This window comes from Elephas maximus, chromosome 10 (assembly GCF_024166365.1).
Source record: "Elephas maximus indicus isolate mEleMax1 chromosome 10, mEleMax1 primary haplotype, whole genome shotgun sequence".
Lineage (NCBI taxonomy): Eukaryota > Metazoa > Chordata > Mammalia > Proboscidea > Elephantidae > Elephas > Elephas maximus.
Window position 1 is genome coordinate 79914402 of NC_064828.1, and position 15681 is coordinate 79930082.

Below are 15681 nucleotides of genomic sequence, written 5' to 3' on the forward strand. Positions count from 1 at the left end.
TACACTTCTCTCTTTACAAGAAGTTCAGAACGTTTTCAATGTGCAGACATTAGTTTTAGAGAAAAAAGAAAACTCCAGCCTAAAAATGACTACAGAATGCTTTGAGATAAGAATTACTGGGAGGGTCAGCAGCAACAAGGACCACATGGCAGCCCAGGGCAGAGTGGAAACCCCAGGCTTTGCCATTCCATCTGTTTCAGTGACGACATACCCTAAAGGGATGAATAATAAAATCTTGAGGGGGGAAATGCTTGCTATAATGAAAAAAAAAGAAGGAGAAGAACTGATTCAAATTGTGGTGTTGGCAAAGAATATTGAATATATCTTGGACAACCAGAAGAACGAATAAATCGGTCTTAGAAGAAATTTAACGAGAATGATCCTTAGAAGTGAGAATGGTGAGACTTCAGTTCACTTACTTTGGACATGTCATGAGAAAAGACTAAACACTAGAAAAGGTAAAGTGGAGGGTAAACGAAGGCGAGGAAGGCCTTGGTGAGATGGATTGACACGTAGCCAGAACAATGGACTCAAATATAGCACTCATGAAGGTGGTGCAGGACCAGGCCACTGAGAAGTAGACTGAGATACGTTCTCTTCTTGACTGGACTTTGGCTTCTCCATCTGCAAAATAAGATAGCAAGTTTTCCATCAGGTGAAGTTATAAAACATCAGATGATCTTTGCAGAAGGTCAAGAGTATGAATTACCATTTCTTACAGAAATCCTGTGCCTCTTCTGTGCTGCAGCGCAGACGTGAGCTCTAAATGTCCAGCTGAAAGTCAGTCTGGGAAACTTGTCAAGAGCCCAAGGCCTTCCAATTCAATATTTAATTTTATTCTTGGAAAATAAGATGCTTTCAGTCATTGCATTAGTTAGAGTTCTTTCTAATGCAGGCAAAGAAACCAACTCTTATGGTGATGGGAAAATTTGGCAACGATTATGGGTAATGGTTGCACAACATGATTAATGTAATTGCTATCACTAAATCGTACACCTGAAAAATGTTGAATTGGCAAATGTGTTATATGTATTTTTTACAATAAAAAAAATTATTAAAAAGAAAGAAACCAACTCTAGCTAGCTTAAGCAAACGGGGGAATTTATTGGAAGGACCCTGGGGCAGCTTACAGAGCTGAAAGAACTGTTCACTACCACTACTTGGTGAAGTCTCTGCACCTTCTCTGGTGCAGCCCCCTGGCTCCAGGCTCTGGTCTCTCAATTCTAGCTTTTGGATTCTTGGGGAGAAGGAACCGGATTGGCTCAAGCAGAGTCAGGTGTCGAAGAGGGAAGGGTTATACAGTATTAATCTGGTCATTGGGGCCACCACTAGGTATTAACCCCTTTCCCACCAAGGGGAATTTCTTTTGTACTGGGCAGCCACCCCTGTAACCATATGTTGGTTTATGCTGTTATCTCCCTCATAGCAGCGTAGCAACTGTTTGAAGGTCGAAAGACTCCTCTAGGACAGGTTCAAGGACTATTTGATTTGGAAGAGGCTCTCTGAGTCTGGCCAGAAACAGTCCACCCTTTCAGGCTTGAGTAAAAAAAAAAAATTTTTTTTTTTTTAGGCATGAGTGGAGAGTTTCAATCATGATTAGTAAACCCCAGGGAGAAAGGAAAGGAGATGGAGGCATCCTTGGCCTGAGTACATGAATGTCCATCAAGGGTGGGAGCCCCAGGGACATTTTTGTTCTATGGGTTGTAAATCTTGAGTTTTACTTGGGTCCTCAGGTGTATGTAACCCCAGCTCTCCTTTGAAGGGAGCCTGTCCTGAAAGCATCTGCACCGTGACCCTCAATCCCAGGAAGGAGAAAGAGGGACGAGGGCAGACTGCCTCTAGGAAAGGGAAGCTGCTGGTTCTGGAACATGAGCCCCCCCTCATGTGTAACTCTCCTGTCACTGTTCACACCAGGCAACTAACTGCTCCTTCACTCACACCCTTTAATCAGGGAAAGCAAATTTTAGCCTAGTTGATGAGAGAATGGGGAAAAGGAGGAATTGCTCAGTTAATTGGTAAATATCAGGCCAGGGGCCCAGGCCAAGGAGGGAAGGCTGAGTTGCCAAAGAAAAGGCCAAATTTGCAGAGATGAGGTGGGTGAGGGCTGGGCTGGAGCTTGGAAGACAAGGCTTGAGGGAGCCCTGAGCCTGTCCAGCCTCACGGAGGACCCAGGCTAGGAAATTATGCCTCTAGTATATTTGTAGGAGTCCTTAGGTTACCATGCTCAGCTGCTAACCAGAAAGTTGGAGGTTTCAGTCTACCCACAGGTGCCTTGGAAGAAAGGCCTGGCAACCTACTTCCAAAAAATCAGCCTTTGAAAACCATGTGGAGCACCATTCTACTCTGACACACAGGGAGTCACCGTGAGTTGGGGTTGACTCCGTGTAAACTGGTAGTGGTAGTATATTTGTAATGTACAGATGTTGCCCTGGGTCCAGGCAGAGTGGGGAAGGAAGCAGCTGACTCTGACTGGGCTGTGGCACATGGAGTTTGATATAAGAGTTTGATGTATGAATCTGCTTTGCTTCTTCAGGGCCTCCATGTGACTGTGTGCAATTCGGGCAGCAGTGGCTGGCCAGGGGGAGAAATGGGAGCTGAAATCCAACCCAGACTCCCCCTTCCATCCTGTGAACTTGCATAGTTGCAAAGATGCCACCCAGACCATGAGCTCCTTGAGCAGCTCCTTAGGCTTCAGCCTAGATCTGGTCCCTGATGAAGTTCCGTGGGCAGGAACTTTGTTCCCTTTGCTTGGGCCATCTGGTAGAAGGTTCTAGGATTGCTGAGCTTCTCAGACCTGAATAATATGCCTCTACTGCCAGCAAGATATAATTTGTAAAAACTTTGTCTTTCCCCCTATTTCTTAAAAAAAAAAAATAAGGTGATACCAATGAACGCTATTTCCATTCAGAGGGTCTGCAACCGTGTATGAGGAGGTGTTTGTCCCCAGCCAATGACATTTTCCAGGGTAGGAAGGAACATTCTTCACCGTTGACAAATATGGGCTCATATGGGAGCAGGTTCCACGCCAGGGACTTGGGGGAGTTGTGGCATGGCGTGCCTGGGACCCAGAACTGAGAGGCTTCAGGGAGAGGAGACAGAAGGCAGGATTGAGGGCAGGAATACCTCAGGAAGAATGATGGTGATACTTCTGCCCCTTCTCACATCTCTACAAAAAGGAGAACTAGACTTTTCATCCCTTAGCAGAGAGGACAGCAGCCATGTGCTTTTCAAGTGCCTCAAAAATTCAGGGTCAGTGTCTTAGCTTCCTAGTGCTTCTATAACGGAAATACCACAAGTGGATGGCTTTAAAGAACAGAATTTTTTTCCTCACAGTTGTGGAGGCTAAAAGTCCAAATCAAGGTCTTAGCCGTGCCAATTCCTTCTTTGTTGGTAGCCCCGGGCATTCCTTGGTTCCTTGTTGATCCTCACATGGTATTTGTCTTTCCCTGTGTGTGTGCATTTGTGTCTCTGTGTCTTTGCTGCTCTTTATATAAATGAGAAGTTTAGGATTTACCTATATGGGTATGACCTCAATGGATTGATTGATTATGTTAGATGGTATTACCGGGGATGATTAAAAAAAAAAAAAAAATTTTTTTTTTTCATTAAATATAAGGTCGTTACGTTACATCCTTAAGTGTAGGGGTTAGGATTCCAACATGTATTTTGGGGGGAGGGGGACACAATTCAATCCATAACAGTTGGGGAGCTGAGAGTTGCCATGAAAATCTTCACCTTGGCACCTGGCCTGCTTGAGTCCCTTAAAATGGGCAGTTAAAGCCTGGCCTGTGTGCAGTGTCAGCAAAATTCCCTCTAGTTGCCCCACTGCCATGTTCACAGTAGGAAAACCAGGCCTATATCTCCCCTTCTCTCTGGCTGAACAGATGCAAGAGCTGGAACAGAGGCTGTTGGAGGCGGAGCAGAGAGCAGAGAATGCGGAGACCCAGGTAACTGGGGGTGAGGATTGGTAGGAGTATGCAGGGGAAATGACTGTTGGCCTTTCCATGGACACACCTGGACACTGATGAGCTCCTTACAGGGACAAGGGAAACTGGCAATCACGTGTTATCAGACCTTCTGAAAAATTAAGGTGCATGGAGCTTTCCATGGGAATGAGTCTTTGGGTAAGAGTCAGTGCAGTGAGTGGATGAGTTTATTAGTCAGAATAGGCCAGGCTGTGCTGAGGTGACACATTAATTCTGGAATCTCAGTGGTTTATTGCATTTAGTTCTCACTCATGGTACATATCCATTGAAGGCTAGCCAGGAGCTCTTCTCCACACAGTCATTCTTGAATCCAGGCAAACAGAGGCTCTCCTATCATATAGCTGGACCATCTGGAACAGTCAGCCTTCTTGGTTGCCATGGTAGGGAAAGAGAGAGCTGGACTTGTGTACTAGCTCTTAAATTCTTCAGCCCAGATGTAATGTGTCATTTCCACTTAGAGCCCATTGGCTGAAGTGAATTACATTGCCCCACTTTAGCTACAAGAGGGTTGGGAAATATGGAGAAGCATGTGTACCTTCAGGAAGCAGTAAATCTTTGCCACTCTGAGGTAGGAACAGCTATTTTCCAGGGCTATGTGTCGTGCTCAACTAATCTCTACTGGGGGCCCCAGAGTTAGATGGCCTGAGACCCACCTGTTTTTTTAGAGTAGCCAAAATGATTTTCTTCCCAGATGAGGGCTTAACATATGGTCATTTAATTAATTGGCTCTGACTGCCCTGGGTAAGGGCTCTGCCTGGGAGTCAGGCTGGGACATCAGGAGGCATCTTTCCCATCTTATTAGCCAGTTCACGCAACACATTCCCAACCCTGTGATGATCGGTACTTTTCAGGTGGGTGTGATGGAACAGAAGGTAAAGCTGTCCCATCTGAAGAATGTGGACTCAGCAGGCAGCCTGCACCGGAAGTACCAAGAATTGATGAAAGTCATGCAGGGCAAAGATGAGCTCATCAGCCAACTGGAGGCCCAGCTGGAGAAGCAGGTAAGGGCTAATGTGCAGTTGAATGCCAACACCTCTCTAACAGCTGCACCTGTTGGCCTCCCAGCTTCTTGACCCCTCTGCTTGAGCCCTTCAGTGACGGGACCTCACTTGCTCGTGACACTATTATTTTAGGTGTAGATTTAATTATCAGAAGGCCTTTCTCATATCCATTAATTAGAAGCGAGGCATGGGATATAGTGGAAAAGGACTTTGGAGTCAGACCGACGTAGATTTGAATCCCACCTCTAGCACATGTTGCTCTGTGACTGTGGGCAAGTTACTTAAGTCACTGATTCATTTTACATATCTATAAAATGGGGGTTATAATACTTTGTAGGCTGCCTGGGTGCCACAAACAGTTAAGCACTCAGATGCTAACTGAAAGGTTGGGGGTTCAAGTCCAGTCCACCCGGAGGCTCCTCAGAAGAAAATCCTGGTGATCAGCTTCTGAAAGGTCCCAGCCACTGAAAACCCTATGGAGCATTTCTACTCTGTAACACATGGGGTTGCAAGGAGTCAGAACTGACTCAATGGCAACAGGTTTTTGTTTTTTTTTTTAATTTAGGACTGTCATGAGAATTCACTTAGGTCATCTGTAGTATGATCAGAGCAGCACGGAGCTGGACAGTCAGCCTCGGTCAACTGGTTGGCCAGAGTTTCTCTGTGAACCTGAGTAGGCAGAGAAAAAGTTGTCAGCTCTTCTGAAAAGTGGGGCCTCCCCTCCTGTTCACATGGGGGCCCAGGAGAGGCCACTGCCCAGCATTTTCAGCCATCATTAGTACCTTTGCCCCTTGATCTGGAGAGGGACACACTTGGCCATCTGGAGCATCATCCTGCCAATTCCCTGTGCCCAGCCTCCTCCCCTCCACAATCGCATCAACTCCATCTGTTGTAGTTGTCTAGTGCTGCTATTACAGAAGTAACACAAGTGGGTGGCTTTATAGGACAGAATTTATTTTCTCACCATTTAGGAGACTGGAAGTCCGAATTCAGGGCGCCAGCTTAGGGGAAGACTTTCTCTGTTGACTCTGGAGGAAGGTCCTTGTCTCGTCAGCTTATATTCCTTGGTGATCTTCACGTAGTAAGGCATCTGTCTCCCCCCCTCTCTGCTTGCTCGCTTGCTTGTTTAATCTCTTTTATATCTCAGAGAGATTGACTTAAGACACACCCTACACTAATACAGTCTCATTAACATAACAAAGCCCATTCCCAAACGGAATTATAACCACAGGTATAGGGGTTAGGATTTACAACATATATATTTTGGGGGGACACAATTCAATCCATAACACCATTTCTCCCATCCCTTTGCCATTGGCCTTGCCTACCTAACTTTCCCCTGGTGCCAGAGCTCCGTCACTTAAAACGAAAAACCCCACAGTGCAGTCAGACAACTTTTCATTTCCCACATATGCATTCTCTGTGAAGAGCTGGTCCTGGCTGATCCTGGTAGTACCTTCCCACCATCCCAAGCAAGTTTTTAATCACTCATCAGCACTGACGGAACATTTCCTTTGTGGGCCGTGCCTTTATATGCTATACGGGGCACTGTGTGTTCCTGAAAAATGGTGGGAAAATAGTTTTGATACATGGAATCCCTAATCAATTTCCCATTGATTTTTAGAGATACCTTATTTTCTCTTTTGAGTGGTTCGTAGTTAGAAGTGGCAGTATCCTGGGAATTGGTAGGCAAAATGACTCCTGCCGAAGCTTCTTAGGTCAAAGTCATTTTACAATAGTAATAAATAGGTCAAAATCAGAATAGAAAGAACACTGTTCTCTGAGTCAAGAGACCTGGTTTTAGTCCCAGCTGTGCTACGAACTTACAGAGGCAAGTCATTTCACCCCTCTGGTCCTCAGTTTCTATAACCATATCACCATATAAAGAGGGTATCAAACTAGGTCAGGGGTCCACACTTTTTCCTGTAAAGGGCCAGACAGTGAACATACGTGGCTTGGCATTGTCTGCCTAACTTTACCCTGGTGCCAGAGCGCCATCACTTCCACGGGCCACATGGTCTCTTATCACAGCTACTCATCTCTGCCACTGTAGTGCAAAAGCAGACATAGACGATACATAAATGAATGGGCATGGCTATCTTACACTACCAATTTATTTACAAAAATAGGCAGAAAACAAAAACAAGCAATGGCTAGATTTGGCCCGTGAGCAATAATTTGCCAGCTGCTGATCCAAAGAACCTTTAAGATCCTCCCAACTCTGAAATACTGAGAATCTGACATTTTGATATTCCCATCTCTTCCCCACAGACTCCCTTGTTTGAGCATCAGTCTGACATCATGCAATTATCAGACAAGTTTTCCCCATCAATGTAACCAAAGTTTTAAACTACTCAGTACGCATTTCTTGTCTCTGGGCCCTTAAGATCGGGACACTAGTACTCGTTGGAGAGTTGGTTGATTACCTGTGCATCAGACACTGTGCTATGCACGTTCTCTCACTTTGTCCACCAAACAGCCCTGCAAGGGAGATATACCATCCTCTGTTGTAAATGTAACGAGGCAGGACCAGAGGAGTTAAGTTTCTTACCTAATGCTCCACAGCAAGTAAGCCTCAGGGGTAGGGTCAAAGCTCCAAAGTCCATCCCAGTTGCCATAGAGTAGGCTCCAACTTACGACAAAGCCATGTGTGTCAGAGTAGAACTGTGCTCCACAGGATTTTCAGTGCCTGGTTTTTCGGTACATCTCCAGGCCTTTCTTCCGAGGTGCCTTTGGGTGGACTTGAGCATCCAACCTTTCGGTTAGCAGCCAAGCACATTAACTCCCCAAAGCCCATACTTCCCCTCTATCCTAGGCTACTGTTCTTTAGATACAAAACTCCCCTTTTCAATCATCGTATGTTCTTTTGATTATTTTGGGAAAATATCTCACTTAATGTGCTAAGTTAGCTTTATATTTTGTTTTTATAACTTTAAAAAGTAATATATGCTGTCTTAGGCTGGGTTCTCAGGAGAAGCAAAACCAGTAAAGTGTATAAATATATATAGAGGGAGATTCATATCAAGGAAATGGCACACAGGCTGGAATGTCCCCAAGTCCGGGGGTCAGGATAGAGGCTTCTCCTGATTCACGTAGCCACAGGGGCTGGTGAACCCAAGATCGGCGGGTCAGAGCAAGGCTCTTGCTCAGAGGCTGCGAAGATGGACAAGTCCCAAGATAGGCATATAACCTGCTAGCTCAAGCCCCAAGAACTGGGAGTCAGATGAACAGGAGCCAGCTGCAGGTTCCAGAGTGAGCAAAAGCCCACGAGCCTTGCCAGAATGTCCACTTATGTTTAATGCAGGCTGCATGCCCAAGGAAATTCCCTTTCAGCTAACTGGCTACTCACAGCAGATCCCATGATGGAGGTGATCATATTATATCTCACCATGCAAGTGATCACAACATCATATGACTGCCAAATCACTGAGAATCATGGCTAAGCCAAGTTGACACTCAACCTTAATCATCACACATGCTTATAATAAAAAATACAGAAAGACCAGAATGTTACAAAATGACAAGTAAAATTTTTCCCCTATCCCCAACCCTTCATTTCCACTCTTCACTGTTAGCCGCTGTTCATTATGAACATTTTATTGTGTGTTGAAACATAGCGTTCCCTCATGTGGGTGTACCATGTTTTTATTTAACCAAACGCTTATTGGTAATCGTTGAGGTTACTTCTAGTTTTGAGTCTTTGTTTTGTTTTACTTTATCAAATAATATTGCAACAAAATTCCTGAGCAGCGGGTTTGTTAGGTCAATGGTATATACATTTAAAATGTTGATGGATACAATCAAATTGCCCCCAAAAAACCAGTGGCTGTCAAGTCGATTCCCACTCCTGGCGACCCCACGTACATCAGGGTAGAACGGGGTTACACAGGGCTTTCAGTGACTGGTCCTTCAGAAATAGATCACCAGGCCTTTCTTTAAAGGCACCTCTGGGTAGACTCAAACGTCGACCTTTCAGTTAGCAGCCAAGTGTGTTAACCGTTTACGCCACCCAGGGACTCCACCCCCGAAAAAGCCTTTGCCAATTTGTATAAGAAGGATGGTTTCCCAACATTTTGGGTAATATCAAACTTTTAAATTGTGTTAGTGTGATAGAGGAAAATGGTCTTATTTTTATCTGTATTCTTCAAATTATGATTGAGGTTGGACAACTTTTCATGGGTTTCTTTGCCTTTTTTTTTTCTGTTGATTTCCTATTTATATCGTTTGCATGTATTTATTGGGTACCAAAGAAAAACAAATCAAACCTACTGCCGTCGAGTCGATTCTGACTCATAGCAACTCTCTACAGGACAGAGTAGAGCTGCCCCATAGAGTTTCCAAGGAGCGCCTGGCGGATTTGAACCGCTGACCTCTTGGTTAGCAGCCGTAGCACTGAACTACTACGCCACCAGGGTTTCCATTTATTGGGGGGAAAAAAAAATCTGCAATGCAAACCATATATAGGAGTTGATTTGAGATGATTTATTGGATAGTTCATCTGAGATGATTTATTGGATAGTTCATCTCAAATCAACTCTTATATATTGTTTGCATTGCAGATTTTTTTCCCCCATTGGTCTTTTGTTTTTAAGGGGTTCTTTTTTTTTTTTTAATCACACAGTAAATTTATAGTTATGATATAAATTTATTAGTCATTTTCTTAATGGCCTTTTCCTTTCAGTTGAGGTGAGACTCGAATAGCATAAATGTAACCATTTTAAAATGAACAGTTCAGTGGCATTTAGTGCATTCAGTGTTGAGCAGTCACCCCCTCTGTATAGTTCCAGAACATTTTTCTCACCCTGAAAGAAAACCACATACCCATTAAAGAGTCACTCTCCTTTCCCCCCGTCTTCCAGTCCCTGTCTCTATGGATTTGCCTATTCTGGATATTTCATATAAATGGAATCTTATAATATGTGGCCTTTTGTGTCTGGTTTCTTTCACTTGGAGCCCAGGAGGCACAGTGGTTAAGTGCTCAGCTGCTAACCAAAAGGTCAGCCACCAGCTGCTCCTTGGAAACCCTGTGGGGCAGTTCTACTCTGTCCTATAGGGTCGCTGTGAGTCAGAATCAACTCAACAGCAATGGGTTTGGTTTTGTTTTTGGTTTTTCACTCAGCATAATATTTTGAAGCTTTATCCCTTAGGGCTTCTCTAATGGGTCACCTGCATCCAGTCACCTGCTGTTTCCCCACTGTGCTTCCCACCTCCAGTATTCACTCTACCAGTGACTGCTGTAATTAACTAAAGACCCTCTCTTTTTTGCAGAAGCAAATGAGAGCTGAGGAAGCAAAAATTGTTCAAGAAAAGGCTGCGAAGATCAAGGAATGGGTGACACTAAAGTTAGCAGAGGTGAGTCAAAAACTTACCTTGCAGAGCCTGGAATGAGGGTGTGCCTGAGGTTGCTGGCACCCCTAGAGTTTTTCTGCTTGTCTGTTCATGGTACCTTGACTGACGTTCATTTTGTTAATTTGTCCTTTATTCAGCTCAAATGCTGGAATTTTCCCTTCCGTTTGTCTTGGTGGAAACCCTGGTGGTGTAGTGGTTAAGTGCTGCGGCTGCTAACCTAAAGGTCAGCAGTTCAAATCCGCCAGGCGCTCCTTGGAAACTCTATGGGGCAGTTCTACTCTGTCCTGTAGGGTTGCTGTGAGTCAGAATCGATTCGACGGCAATCGGTTTGATTTTTTTTTTTTTTTTTTTTGGTTTCTCTTGGTTGAGTTTCCCTAGAGTTCCTGGTTAGTTTTGTACTGCGTTTAAGTTTAGGGGAAAGGAATGAGTTTCACTTCTGAAAAGTCCCCATCAGTTCCCTTCTGAGGACCACACACAGTCCTTACCATTCATTATCTCCACTTTTTCCTCTGTTCTGCCCATTCGCTTTTGTAGTTTGTCACTTGCTAAACCCTGGTGGTATAGTGGTTAAGAGCTATGGCTGCTAACCAAAAGGTCGGCAGTTTGAATCCACGAGGTGCTTCTTGGAAACTCTGTGGGGCAGTTCTGCTCTCTCCTGTAGGGTCCGCAGCGGGTTTGGTTTTGAGTTTTATAGCTTTATTTAGGAAACTCTGGGCTGGAAGCTATAGTGATATATTTGTCAAACAAACAAAACAAAAGCCTCACTAACCTCAGTTTAAATAAAAAGAAAGAGCATTGAAGCTTAGAAAAGGAAGACCTCTCATCTCTTCTTCCTTTGTCCTCCTGAGACAGGTAGTTCATATCTGCGGGGGGGTTGGCTTTTTTTGCCTCATGTTCCCATCTTTGGACACACATATCAAGTCCCCTGCTAGACTGCTAGTTCTTTGAAGCAGAACTTTTCCCACAGCCTTAACCCATACTAGAAGGTGCTCAATAAAAGTGTGTTGGATTTAATTTAAAAGGTAGTTCAGCAACAAGGGTAAATCTCATAGATGTTATGTTGAGCAGAAGAAGCCATTTGTATAAAGTTCAAAACAAGTTCAAAAACAGGTACAACTAAACCAGTGTGTGTAAGGATGCATATGTAGATGGTAAAACCCAGCGAGCAAGGAAGCAAGTGTCATAAACTTAGAAGAATGTTACCTTTAGGGAGGAGGGAGAAATGTGTGATTGGGAAGGACAAGTGGGGGGTTTTACCTGAACGTGAAGAAAACAAAAATCCTCACAACTGGACTGATAAAGAACATCATGATAAACGAAGAAATTGAAGTTGTGAATGATTTCATTCTACCTGGATCAACAATCAAGAAATCAAATGGCATATTGGCATTGGGCAAGTCTGCCACAAAAAATGACTTTAAATATGTCCTTTGATGACTAAGGTGCACCTGACCCAAGCCATGGTCTTTTCAATCACCTCATATGCATGTTGAAAGCTGGTCAGTGAAAAAGGAAGACAGAAGAATTGATGCGTTCAAATTGTGGTGTTGGCAAAGAATATGGAATATACCACGGAGTGCCAGAAGAACAAACAAATCAGTCTTAGAAAAAATACAACAAGAATGTTCGTTGGAAGCGAGGATGGCGAGACTTTGGCTTACTTACTTGGAACACATCATCAGGAAAGACCAATAGCTAGAAAAGGGCAGCATGTTTCATAAAGTAGAGGGTTAGTGAAAACAAGGGAAACACTCAATGAAACAAATTGACACAATAGCCGTAACAGTGGACTCAAACATACCAATGATCATGAAGATGGCACAGGACAAGAGTTTTTTTCTGTTATACATAAGGTCACCATGAGTTGTAGCCATCTCAACGGCAACTAACAACAACAACAAAAACAAGGGGGATGGGGGAGGATTTCTTGGGTGATGGCAAATTCTTATTTCTTAACCTGCATAGTGTTCACGTGGATATCAATTTCAGAATCTTTTAAAAAGCTATTTATTGATGTGGTATGCATTTTTCTGTGTATGTGTTATATTTCACAATGAAAAAGGTTAAAAATAACTAGTAAAGAAAGTTCAGGGGCTGCCCAATGGAATTCTGTCCCAACCCTATCCCAACCGAAACCCGTTAGCTCAGAGGGAGAGAGGAGGTCAGGGCTGTCTGGGAAGGTTGGCCCTGGATTGGTGGGGCACCAACTGTTCTTTCTCGGAGACTTGGGCTTTTAATCTTATTTTGAATTCTGTGTCTGAACCTATAGGCTGGCTGTTATAAGTCTTCATTTTTCTTTTTGCCCAGCTTGAGATGGAGAATCAGCACCTGCAAAGCTGCAATCAGCGCCTGGTGGAGCAGGTGGGAGCCCTTCAAGATGCGCTGGAAGGTAGGCAGGCATGTGTACGTGTGTTTATATTTTGGGCCATGCATGTGTGTACGTGTGTGTGCTTTGGGGTGTGTGGATGTGTATGATGGGATATGTGGCCGAATCGAGGGACTCCTCAAATGCCCTTGACTTTCTCATATGTCTACTTTTGCCCAGCCATAGCTGTTCGGATGGCACCTTCAGGGAAGTTACTGGTGGCCCCCCAGGAAACCCCAGAGCAGGATGCTGTCACTTCAGGGCCTGGAACCCAGCTGATGGGGCAGGACAGTGGTCCCCAGACTGAGGGTTTCCTGAAGGTGGCTGTGCCTGTATCTTTTCCAGGTGCCCTGCAGAACAAGGACTCTGTTCCTGAAGCTGGAAGCCCCTTGGACGACTCTCATTCCAGCCTAGTCCACTCTGGGGAAAGAGCGGAGGCCAAGACGCCTCAGGGTCATCTGGGAAGAGAGGGCTCTCCTGGTCAGCTGCGCGTGAAGCCTCGCATCCCCAGATGTGGTTCCACTTCCTGGGGTGAGGGTCTGGTCAGTGTTCAGGGAGGGATGCTCCCTGGGACAAAGATCTCCATCAGAGAAGGTGGCCCTGGCAGCAGCCTGACCCTTCCAAAAACAAGGACTCCCAGCACCCCTCAGGACAGCATCCACTTGGCCAAGCGGCACCACAGCCAGCCCCAGGTGGGCTCTGGGCACTTTGACCATGTGGTGAGCATTGAGATTGGGGCCCTACCGGCCCTCTGCCCCTCCAGCCTCCTTGAGGTGAAGACTGGAGCTGAGCTCCGGGAGGAACCAGAAAAGATGGAGATGGAGGAGCCACCCCCAGCAGGGAAGAAGGAGGAGCAAGAGAGCCTGAAGATCCCTGGAGCTGACCTGGGGGAGGCAGAGCTGGGGAACAAACCACCCACACCACCCCTGCACCGGTTTCCATCCTGGGTAAGAGGCGCCCTCGTGGCTGGGCAGAGCTAGCAACATGGACACTGTACATTGAGTATGTCTTTTTGTGCTGAGCTTGCGACAAGGCTCCATTCTCACATGGTTGTGGGAGGCTGGTCCCAGGGAGCCTTTCCAGACCATAAGCACTTGCTTTATGCTGCGCACCAAGCTGGGTGCTTTCAGCACATTTTCTCATGACTCTTTGCAGTGACACAGCATGGTCATTAAGAGCAGAGGTCCTGGAACCAAACAACTAGGGTTGAATTTGCTAACTATGTGATTCTGGGCAAGTTACTTAACCTCTGTGCCTCAGTTTCCCTATCTGCAGAAAGGGGATAACTGCATCTGCTTTGTAGGGTTGTTGTGAGGATTAAATGTGTTAATATTTAGTAAAGCACTTTGAATAGTGCCTGGTTCGCAGTAAGTGGTATGCAAGTGTTTGCTACTTTTCATTATTTCTGAGCCTTAGCCCCGTTATGTGTAATACTAGATAAAGTGATGTGACGTCTGGTGGAACTGGTTCAGAATCTCAGAAATGGGGGATGGGAATACAGCTGAGGCAAGATTGTGAATGAAAGAATCTTTGTAGAAGCTGGGTGATGGGTACATGAGGTGGTTCTCTATACTGTTTTCTTTTCTGGCTGACATTTTCCATGGTAAAAAGTTAAAATAAAAATTGAGGGAGTAATAGCATTCACTGGCAGTGGTGAGGATGAGATGAGACACCAGGTGTCGAGCGCTTAGCACAGCCTGCCACGTGGGAAGGACTCAGTACTTGGGTGAGGAGTTACTTGCTGCCCGCCTACCACTCCCGCCTTTTACAAGGAGTTCCTGGGTGGTGAAAACAGTAAACACGCCCGGCTGCTAACCAAAACATTGGAGGTTCAAGTCCACCCAGGGGCACCTTGGAAGAAAGGCCTGGGAATCTGCTTCCAAAAAATCAGCCCTTGAAAACTCTGTGGAGCACAACTCTGACACGCATGGGGTCGCCATGAGTCAGAGTCGATGGCAACTGGTTTTGGTACCATGATGGCTAATAGTGGTTCTTGTGTTTTGTCTATACATGTTTGTGTGTGTGTACGTATGGGTTTGTGTATGTGTATGAGAGAGAATAAGTAAGAATAAATATACAGAATGCCTTGGATGATATTTTTCACACATACACAGCTAATCCCTGAGGAATGAAGTGTTGAGGGGCTTCAGGTCTTGTCCTAGACCCTCGGTGCTCTCTCAGCTGGGCTCTAGGGACCGAAGAATCAGATAAATCACTTTCAGGAGAATTTGTCTCATGTTTGCAGTCCTCTTTGTAACTTGCTCCTAAGAAAAACAAGGTACAGTACCAGCTCCATCTGAGGTCCCTGGGCTGGATCACCCTGTTGGAAGCCGAGCTTAGGAAATCACAGTAGCCAGAGGGTCCTTCTCTCAGGCAAGATCAAGTGGGCATGAACCATCTAGGGGAAACAAGAAGACTGAAAATTTAGAGAAGGACGTTTCACAATCTAAAAAAACTAAGGGAGTCAGATATAGTCATTTGCCATTTTACCTTTTGCAGAGCCCGATAAATTATCCACTAATCCTCAAAGCAACCTTGTAAGTTAATCTTAGATAACCTTTTTTTGTAGAACAGTTCTACATTTTGTTGAACCTAAATCCCTCAGGCTTCAGTTTCATTTCCTTTGTGAAGTTAGAGGCCTGTCCTTGGTTGAATTCCATGACCATTCCTGGCAGGAATAATCTTTTTTATGCCTAATCTTACTACTTGGACCCAATTTGTCTGCCCTGCATAAGCAAGGCTGGAAGCACAACCTGAGGACCACAGGAATTTCCCTCCCCCTCTGCAGGGCCCCTCCTTAGATTCCCTTCCTCCTGCCCTCCATCTCCTATCTTCCTACCCGTCTTTTATCTCAGGATCTCATCCCTGTACTTACCAGCCCCTCCCCCAGCTTCCCCTTGCATTTATTCTCCTCTGGGCCAACACCCCAATATGCCTACTCCTGCCCCCCAATCCAGGCTGACCCCACCCTTTACCAAGC

At 45.2% G+C, this 15681-nt stretch overlaps 2 protein-coding genes across 7 annotated transcripts in view; one reads left to right on the top strand and one right to left on the bottom strand.

The window, feature by feature from the left end:
• Nucleotides 1-15681, top strand: part of PLEKHH1 (pleckstrin homology, MyTH4 and FERM domain containing H1) — a 59368-nt gene that overhangs the window by 21615 nt on the left and 22072 nt on the right. For 5 of the 6 annotated variants that reach the window (XM_049898874.1, XM_049898876.1, XM_049898879.1 and 2 more), the window contains exons 3-7: nucleotides 3885-3947; nucleotides 4838-4987; nucleotides 10256-10339; nucleotides 12644-12725; nucleotides 13047-13648. In XM_049898874.1, coding sequence (XP_049754831.1) covers nucleotides 3885-3947; nucleotides 4838-4987; nucleotides 10256-10339; nucleotides 12644-12725; nucleotides 13047-13648 — 981 coding nt within the window. Of the gene's footprint in view, nucleotides 1-3884; nucleotides 3948-4837; nucleotides 4988-10255; nucleotides 10340-12605; nucleotides 12726-13046; nucleotides 13649-15681 lie in introns of those variants that run through there. The other variant, XM_049898878.1, reaches the window with a different exon arrangement.
• Nucleotides 13643-15681, bottom strand: part of PIGH (phosphatidylinositol glycan anchor biosynthesis class H) — a 29669-nt gene continuing 27630 nt past the window's right edge. Inside the window, exon 5 of the mRNA XM_049898889.1 lies at nucleotides 13643-15099. The gene's annotated coding sequence lies outside the window, so the exon portion shown is untranslated. The remainder of the gene's footprint in view (nucleotides 15100-15681) is intronic.